At 46.2% G+C, this 9,839-nt stretch overlaps 1 protein-coding gene across 9 annotated transcripts in view; it reads right to left on the reverse strand.

Annotated features, from left to right (window-relative positions):
* LOC118379514 (protein tweety homolog 1-like) overlaps positions 1-9,839 on the reverse strand; it is a 52,407-nt gene that overhangs the window by 2,056 nt on the left and 40,512 nt on the right. For 4 of the 9 annotated variants that reach the window (XR_008090838.1, XR_008090839.1, XM_052495035.1 and 1 more), the window contains exons 6-12: positions 9,077-9,152; positions 8,880-8,935; positions 8,486-8,578; positions 8,282-8,374; positions 8,049-8,188; positions 6,151-6,318; positions 835-913 (exon numbers count right to left, since the gene is read on the reverse strand). Coding sequence is in view for 6 of the 9 variants with exons in the window: in XM_052495035.1 (XP_052350995.1) it covers positions 835-913; positions 6,151-6,318; positions 8,049-8,188; positions 8,282-8,374; positions 8,486-8,578; positions 8,880-8,935; positions 9,077-9,152 (705 nt within the window). In the remaining 3 variants the exon portion in view is untranslated. Of the gene's footprint in view, positions 1-834; positions 914-1,975; positions 2,095-6,150; positions 6,319-8,048; positions 8,189-8,281; positions 8,375-8,485; positions 8,579-8,879; positions 8,936-9,076; positions 9,153-9,839 lie in introns of those variants that run through there. The other 5 variants (XR_008090840.1, XM_052495040.1, XM_052495039.1 and 2 more) reach the window with 3 other exon arrangements.

Below are 9,839 nucleotides of genomic sequence, written 5' to 3' on the forward strand. Positions count from 1 at the left end.
ACACTCCTGGTCTACACTCCTGGTCTACAGGGCCCTGTGAGGTTGGAGCCACACCACCATCCCCACCACCATCACCACCATCCCCACTACCATCACAACCATCATCACCACTACCATCACCACCATCCCCAATACCATCACAACCATTATCACCACTACCATCACCACCATCATCACCACTACCATCACAACCATTATCACCACTACCATCACCACCATCATCCCCACTACCATCACAACCATCATCACCACTACCATCACCCCCATCCCCAATACCATCACAACCATCATCACCACTACCATCACAACCATTATCACCACCACCATCACAACCATCACCTCCATCCCCACTACCATCACAACCATCATCCCCACCATCACCACTACCATCACAACTATCATCGCCACCATCACAACTATTATCACCACTACCATCACAACCATTATCACCACCATCTCCACTACCATCACCACCACCACCATCCCCACTACCATCACCATCACTATCATCACCACCATCCCCACTACCATCACAACCATCATCACCACAACTACCATCACCACCATCCCCACTACCATCACAACCATCATCACCACTACCATCACCATCACCACCATCATGACTACGACCATCACAACCATCACCACATTGACCATCCCCACTATGACCACCATCACCACCTTGACCATCACCACCACCAGTTAGTTAGATCCGGAATGTTTATTATCGACTAACAACAAACGTACAGGCAAATAACACCTCAAGGGACGATTTGCATGCATAGTGATGATAAATGGCACAGATTAGGATGTCACGAATACAAAGGAACTCACAGAGGGGGGTGGGGACTGCCTGTCAGTCAGGGGTAGGCTCTCATAGCCAGGGTTGCCATTGGAGGAAACGTTTGGAGTCCTGTGTAGAGACAGAAAGAGAGAGGAAACGAAAGGAAAAGCAGGAAGGCAGAAGAGGAGGAATAGGAGCAGGAGTGGAGAATGAGTGAGAGAGAGAGGGGAAAAAGGGATGAGACACATTGAGAAAAACAAAAAGAGGGAGGTGGACCAAAGGAGGGAACCGAGGTGGGGTAAGAAGAGAAAGGGAGGAAGAGCGATTAGCGAAATGGTGATGTAGAAACCTCCTTATAACTGGTGGCATTAGTGTTATTAGGGCACTATATCTACGTAGGCAGGGGGATAGCTGGAGGTTTCAGCATGGGGGACATAGATATTATACACACAGTCCACTCCTGAGATGTGCACTTTGGGAAATGCAAACTCATGTACAATGATGAAATGCACATTTGTGTACAACGTGTACGTGCATGGCAACTTAAAACTTCAGACTTCACCAGTCCCAATTCAAAATACATTCATTTTTAATTGCTCTGGATATCCACATGCTCCACTTTAGTGTGTGCTTTCCAGACGGCCCCAAACCAGAGCATTTATCAGGAGTCCACTGCATTCTTATTGTTTATTGGGTACCTGGAATCTGAGTTACTTTACTCTGGGCAGTTTGGTCATGATACTGTTACTATTATATCTAGGCTAGGGCCACTGACAATCACAGTGTTTACAGCGCCTGAATACACCAACTGGACTTGGCATTTAGTTATGTTCTACATGCTAAGACATAAGGTAGGAAAGTACACTTCTTAGGGCATTAACTGGACTTGGCATTTAGTTATGTTCTACATGCTAAGACATAAGGTAGGAAAGTACACTTCTTAGGGCATTAACTGGACTTGGCATTTAGTTATGTTCTACATGCTAAGACATAAGGTAGGAAAGTACACTTCTTAGGGCATTAACTGGATTTGGCATTTAGTTATGTTCTACATGCTAAGACATAAGGTAGGAAAGTACACTTCTTAGGGCATTAACTGGACTTGGCATTTAGTTATGTTCTACATGCTAAGACATAAGGTAGGAAAGTACACTTCTTAGGGCATTAACTGGACTTGGCATTTAGTTATGTTCTACATGCTAAGACATAAGGTAGGAAAGTACACTTCTTAGGGCATTAAGGACTTGGCATTTAGTTATGTTCTACATGCTAAGACATAAGGTAGGAAAGTACACTTCTTAGGGCATTAACTGGACTTGCAAAGTATAGAAAGAGAGTGAAAGAGAGGAAGTGAGAGAGAGTGAGAGAGAGAAAGTGACAGTGAGAGGGAGTGAAAGACAGAGAGAGAGTGAGAGAGAGGAAGTGACAGTGAGAGGGAGTGAAAGACCGAGAGAGAGTGAGAGAGTGAGAGAGAGGAAGTGACAGTGAGGGGTAGTGAAAGACAGAGAGAGAGTGAGAGAGAGGAAGTGACAGTGAGAGGGAGTGAGAGTGAGAGAGAGAAAGTGACAGTGAGAGGGAGTGAAAGACCGATAGTGAGAGAGGAAGTGATAGTGAGAGGGAGTGAAAGAGAGTGAGAGAGTGAAAGAGAGGAAGTGACAGTGAGAGGGAGTGAAAGACCGAGAGAGAGTGAGAGAGTGAAAGAGAAGAAGTGACAGTGAGGGAGTGAAAGACCGAGAGAGAGTGAGAGAGTGAGAGAGAGGAAGTGATAGTGAGAGGGAGTGAAAGACCGAGAGAGAGTGAGAGAGTGAAAGACCGAGAGAGAGTGAGAGAGTGAAAGACCGAGAGAGAGTGAGAGAGTGAAAGAGAGGAAGTGACAGTGAGAGGGAGTGAAAGATCGAGAGAGAGTGAGAGAGTGAAAGACCGAGAGAGAGTGAGAGAGTGAAAGACAGAGAGAGAGTGAGAGAGTGAAAGAGAGGAAGTGACAGTGAGAGGGAGTGAAAGACCGAGAGAGTGAAAGAGAGGAAGTGACAGTGAGAGGGAGTGAAAGACCGAGAGAGAGTGAGAGAGTGAAAGACCGAGAGAGAGTGAGAGAGTGAAAGAGAGGAAGTGACAGTGAGAGGGAGTGAAAGACCGAGAGAGAGTGAGAGAGTGAAAGAGAAGAAGTGACAGTGAGGGAGTGAAAGACCGAGAGAGAGTGAGAGAGTGAAAGACCGAGAGAGAGTGAGAGAGTGAAAGACCGAGAGAGAGTGAGAGAGTGAAAGAGAGGAAGTGACAGTGAGAGGGAGTGAAAGATCGAGAGAGAGTGAGAGAGTGAAAGACCGAGAGAGAGTGAGAGAGTGAAAGACCGAGAGAGAGTGAGAGAGTGAAAGAGAGGAAGTGACAGTGAGAGGGAGTGAAAGATCGAGAGAGAGTGAGAGAGTGAAAGACCGAGTCAGAGTGAGAGAGTGAAAGACCGAGAGAGAGTGAGAGAGTGAAAGAGAGGAAGTGACAGTGAGAGGGAGTGAAAGACCGAGAGAGTGAAAGAGAGGAAGTGACAGTGAGAGGGAGTGAAAGACCGAGAGAGAGTGAGAGAGTGAAAGACCGAGAGAGAGTGAGAGAGTGAAAGAGAGGAAGTGACAGTGAGAGGGAGTGAAAGACCGAGAGAGTGAAAGAGAGGAAGTGACAGTGAGAGGGAGTGAAAGACCGAGAGAGAGTGAGAGAGTGAAAGAGAGGAAGAGACAGTGAGAGGGAGTGAAAGACAGAGAGAGGGTGAGAGAGTGAGAGAGAGGAAGTGACAGTGAGAGGGAGTGAGAGAGAGAAAGTGACAGTGAGAGGGAGTGAAAGACAGAGAGAGTGATAAAGAAATAATAAAGGACAGAGACAGAAAGAGAGAGAGGTGAGAGTAATTTGAGAGACTTGATAACATGAGACTTGGACACCACAGTGTGGATGGTGGGTGGGAGTGATGGGGTTTTACCTAGGTCAACCTGAGCCTCATATCTCCGCAGTATTAAGGCCTGTGTCTCAAATGACACCCTATTCCCCATATAGTGCACTACTTTTGGACACTTGGCCCCAAGTAGTGCACTATATGGTGAATAGGGTGTCATTTGAAACACACTCAAGATCTGTGAGTGATCGATCGGACCGGTCTATGTCTGTCTTGGAAGGTGCGACAGACCGATAGACAGACACACAGAAAGACAGACTTCTGGAGTTGTGTCTGTTTCTCTGCCTACCCTGCAGTCCACAGTAGATCTGTCTGTGTTTCTGTTTCTCTGCCTACCCTGCAGTCCACAGTAGATCTGTCTGTGTGTCTGTTTCTCTGCCTACCCTGCAGTCCACAGTAGATCTGTCTGTGTGTCTGTTTCTCTGCCTACTCTGCAGTCCACAGTAGCCCTGTCTGTGTGTATGTTTCTCTGCCGACCCTGCGGTCCACAATAGATCTGTCTGTGTGTCTGTTTCTCTGCCGACCCTGCAGTCCACAGTAGCCCTGTCTGTGTGTCTGTTTCTCTGCCTACCCCGCGGTCCACAGTAGCCTTGCCTGTGTCCGTTTCTCTGCCTACCCTGCAGTCCACAGCAGACCTGTCTGTGTCCATTTCTCTGCCTACCCTGCAGTCCACAGTAGCCCTGTCTGTGTGTCTGTTTCTCTGCCTACCCCACGGTCCACAGTAGCCTTGCCTGTGTCCGTTTCTCTGCCTACCCTGCAGTCCACAGCAGACCTGTCTGTGTCCATTTCTCTGCCTACCCTGCAGTCCACAGTAGATCTGTCTGTGTTTCTGTTTCTCTGCCTACCCTGCAGTCCACAGTAGACCTGTCTGTGTGTATGTTTCTCTGCCTACCCTGCAGTCCACAGTAGCCCTATCTGTGTGTCTGTTTCTCTGCCTACCCTGCAGTCCACAGTAGATCTGTCTGTGTGTCTGTTTCTCTGCCTACCCTGCAGTCCACAGTAGATCTGTCTGTGTTTCTGTTTCTCTGCCTACCCTGCAGTCCACAGTAGACCTGTCTGTGTGTATGTTTCTCTGCCTACCCTGCAGTCCACAGTAGCCCTGTCTGTGTGTCTGTTTCTCTGCCTACCCTGCGGTCCACAGTAGCCCTGTCTGTGTGTCTGTTTCTCTGCCTACCCTGCAGTCCACAGCAGACCTGTCTGTGTCCATTTCTCTGCCTACCCTGCAGTCCACAGTAGATCTGTCTGTGTGTATGTTTCTCTGCCTACCCTGCGGTCCACAGTAGACCTGTCTGTGTGTCTGTTTCTCTGCCTACCCTGCAGTCCACAGCAGACCTGTCTGTGTGTCTGTTTCTCTGCCTACCCTGCAGTCAGTCCACAGTAGCACTGTCTGTGTGTCTGTTTCTCTGCCTACCCTGCAGTCCACAGTAGATCTGTCTGTGTGTCTGTTTCTCTGCCTACCCTGCAGTCCACAGTAGCCCTATCTGTGTGTCTGTTTCTCTGCCTACCCCGCAGTCCACAGTAGACCTGTCTGTGTGTCTGTTTCTCTGCCTACCCTGCAGTCCACAGTAGATCTGTCTGTGTGTCTGTTTCTCTGCTTACCCTGCAGTCCACAGTAGACCTGTCTGTGTGTCTGTTTCTCTGCCTACCCTGCAGTCCACAGTAGATCTGTCTGTGTGTCTGTTTCTCTGCCTACCCTGCAGTCCACAGTAGACCTATCTGTGGGTCTGTTTCTGTATCTGTGTGTCTGTTTCTCTGCCTACGCTGCAGTCCACAGTAGACCTATCTGTGGGTCTGTTTCTCTATCTGTGTGTCTGTTTCTCTGCCTACCCTGCAGTCCACAGTAGCCCTGTCTGTGTGTCTGTCTGCGTTGCGTGTGTTTGCTTCCCCTGACAAAGTGATCCGTATGTGTCTATATGGAGGAGGGGTTCTGACTACTCCATCACTGTACATGTCTGGGTGGGTGTGAGATAGAACTATATCCAATGTATTCACAATGTCAAACGTTTGCCATGTGTTCATGTATGCTAACATTACAGGGTGTGGTGAAGTAAAGATGTGTGTCTTTTCAAGCTGTGCATCTAAAACCTCTGTGTGTCTCTGTTTTGTACCTATCCTTCACTTATGCTCATTAACATAACAGACTTAGTCAGTAGGTCTGTGTGTGTTCATGCACGCTCCACTACTCTATACTGGGCCTATATGAGTGTCCTGATCTTGTTGGCTTCAGGTGGGAGCTTCGAGTTGAAGTTACACCAAGGCACAGATCTAGGATCAGCTTAATCCCCCCCGAGTCTTCATCCTCAACCACTATTGTAAAAAAAAAAACTGACCTTGGATCAGTGACTGGGGGGGAAACGCCATCTTATTCCCGGGGGCTCTTTCTGTGGCAACTCTGTCTGTCTGTCTGTCTGTGTGTCTGTGTGTCTGCGTTACTCACGGGAGGGGTGGCGCACTAGAAAAGGGAGGAGTCCACCCGGCTCCCTGGTAATTATAGAAGGGGGGCAAGGCCCCTCGCTGAGACCCCGCGGCCGGCTGTCTACGTGCCTGATGGGAAGTGAAGGGGTCCTCGCTCTCGCTGTCCGAATCTTCATACTCCTCGGAATCACTGTCGCCCGTCAGAGAGAGGGGAGAGGAGAACTCGTGAGAACAACAATTAGGGTTTTTAGTAACACTTTGTATGAACCTTTAAATCCAATGGAACAGATAAGGAACACACTCTTCATGTGTGGAAGACAGCCACAACATCTGTGTACTTTTACCCTACTGTACAAGAAAACAAAACAAAACAAATGGTAAAATAGTCATATATAGTCCTGTGTAAAAGTTTTAGGCAGGTGTGAGAAAATGTTGCAAAGTAAGAATGCTTTCAAAAATAGACATGTTAATAGATTATATTTATCAATAAACAAAATGCAAAGTGAGTGAACAGAAGAAACATCTAAACCAATCCATATTTGGTGTGCTTTGCCTTCAAAACAGCATCAATTCTTGTAGGTACACTTGCACAAGTCAAGGATTTTTGTAGGCATATAGTCAGGTGTATGATTAAACAATTATACCAAACAGGTGCTAATTATCATCAATTCATTTCTGCAAATGTTGGGGATTTGGTCAGAATTAATGGTCTCCTCAATACTGAGAAGTACAGGCAGATATTTATCCATCATGCAATACCATCTGGGAAGCGTCTGATTGGCCCCAAATTTAATCTGCAGCATGACAACAACCCCAAACATACAGCGAAAGTCATTAAGAACTATCTTCAGCGTTAAGAAGAACAGGGAGTCCTAGAAGTGATGGTACGGCCCCCACCGAGCCCTGATCTCAACATCATCGAGTCTGGCTGGGATTACATGAAGAGAGAGAAGCACCTGAGGCTGCCTAAATCCACAGAAGAACTGTGGTTAGTTCTCCAAGACGTTTGGGCCACCCTACCTGCCGAGTTCCTTCAAAATCTGTAAGTGTACAGTTTAGAAGAATTGATGCTGTTTTGAAGGCAAAGGGGGATCTCACCAAATAGTGATTTGATGTAGATTTTTCTTCTGTTCGCTCACTTTGCATTTTGTTAATTGATAAATATAAACTATTAACATGTCTATTTATTTGAAAGCATTCTTACTTTACAGCATTTTTTCACACCTGCCTAAAACTTTTGCACAGTACTATATATATATGTTTTTATCTGTTAAATGAATGGGTTTGTGATGGTGCATTCAGCAATGTCCTCTGGAATACAGACCTCCTGTTAATTTTACATCGATATTCGCAAATAGAAAAAAATAATCCCCTTGTTGATCCCTGAATCTGTTTTTCCCTTCATGTTTCTGGCTGTGACACAGTTGGAAGCTGTTTACTACAGACAGACACACAGACAGAAGCTCTGACAGACGTGGAGGTACAGTAGTGAATTACATACCCATACAGAAAATATTTGACCTCTGTCATTGCCAACAAAGGGTATATCAAAGTATTAAAAAACTTTTGTTATTGACCAAATACTTATTTTCCACCATAATTTGCAAATAAATTCATAAAAAATCCTACAATGTGATTTTCTGGATTTTTTTTCTCATTTTGTCTGTCATAGTTGAAGTGTACCTATGATGAAAATTACAGGCCTCTCTCATCTTTTTAAGTGGGAGAACTTGCACAATTGGTGGCTGACTAAATACTTTTTTGCCCCACTGTAGTACAACCATACCTTATTGCTGAGCATGTTCAGAGGAAATGTTAAACTATGATGTAGAAGATTTCAGCAACAACATTATGACATCAATAACATATCTTGTTCTCTATCTCTCTCACACACACACACACACACACAGACACACACACCTGGGGAAGCTTCTCCAGGCGCCGGGCAGGGAACAGAGGATGGCAGTGAAGGCCAGAGCCGAAAGGAAAGAGTAGAGGGAGAGGTAGAGCAATCCCTCCATCCCGTCAGAGCACAGGCCTTTCAAAGAGTCAATATAATCCTAAGAAACAGAGACAGAAAGAGCAAAAAGACTTGAGAAAAAAGCAAGAACACACCAGAGACCATTACACCCCATGTTAAACACCAGGCCTACCTTGTTGAGACCTCGACAGTGGAGTAGCGCCACCAGCTGGTGAAAGTTGCCCTCTGTGGCATTGTGAATCTGCTGAACCTCCCTGAGTGACTTCTATAACAACAATAGGTAAAGATAATATCACACTCAGTTTCATAAACTGTGTTTTATGTATTTGGCAGCCATTTTGTGTCATGGGTTGCACCCTGGCCCAGTGTGATGTACCTCTGCCTTGGGGACCTGTGGGAGAGCATTCCGGTCCAGGCTGGATAGGTGTGTGTGGATGCTGGAAAGGGCCCTCTGTGACTGGGTCAGCAGCTGCAGACAACAGGTCATTGAAAATATTGCTTAGCGTCATCATCATCATCATGCTAACACTGTATAATCTACAAACATCCTGATCAGTACCTATCAGATAATACAAGTTTACTTACTGTCCTATATCAGTGCCACCAGGTTTGGAATTACAGAGCTGCCCAGAAATAATACAAACCCCCATATATTTACATTGGTCCAGCCCACTCATTTCAGGGCACTCAGAAGAGTCCATGTGTTATTGAAACCCTGATCCCCTAACACCACTACGTGAGACACACCATCTACAGAGAACAGTTACTACCTGCTGGAAAGGGCTGTTCATACGTCTGCTGCAGGTCAGGTAATAATCCAACACGTCTGGATAGGACAGAGGACAGCAGCAGACCATCAATCAGCAATGAATAAAGTGTGTCAGGGCATTTCAGCATCAAAATGAATGGCTATATGAATGAAGTGATCAGAGACTCTTTGTTAGTGTGCAGCGATGCACTACTGTACCTGAGCTGGTCCCAGAGTTGAAGTGGGTGGAGTTGAGCACAAAGGTGTTAGGATCTGTACAGAAGTCACTGACAGCCTGGAGATGCAGAGAGGGGGAGAGGGGGTAGAGGGGGACGAGAGGTAGAGAGGGATATAGAAAGAAAGACATAGAAAGAGAGAGAGAGTTAGAGAGGTGAAGGGGGAGAGAAATTGAGGGAGAGATCACAAGGGAAAAGTTAACAGAGACACACTGACTGACTGACACACTTCCCTCCTCAGATATCTGACTGCAGCACTTGACCCACTGCCTGTTCTATTGATTTACTGAGTGAATCACATGCTGCAAAGATCTACTGTACCTTTACATGGTGAATAGATCTACTGTCCCTCTCCATGTTGTATAGACCTACTGTCCCTCTCCATGTTGTATAGATCTACTGTCCCTCTCCATACTGTATAGACCTACTGTCCCTCTCCATGTTGTATAGACCTACTGTCCCTCTCCATGTTGTATAGATCTACTGTCCCTCTCCATACTGTATAGACCTACTGTCCCTCTCCATGTTGTATAGACCTACTGTCCCTCTCCATGTTGTATAGACCTACTGTCCCTCTCCATGTTGTACAGACCTACTGTCCCTCTCCATGTTGTATAGACCTACTGTCCCTCTCCATGTTGTATAGACCTACTGTCCCTCTCCATGTTGTATAGACCTACTGTCCCTCTCCATGTTGTATAGATCTACTGTCCCTCTCCATACTGTATAGACCTACTGTCCCTCTC

The sequence above is a fragment of the Oncorhynchus keta genome, chromosome 34 (genome assembly GCF_023373465.1).
Source record: "Oncorhynchus keta strain PuntledgeMale-10-30-2019 chromosome 34, Oket_V2, whole genome shotgun sequence".
Taxonomy (NCBI): Eukaryota; Metazoa; Chordata; class Actinopteri; order Salmoniformes; family Salmonidae; genus Oncorhynchus; species Oncorhynchus keta.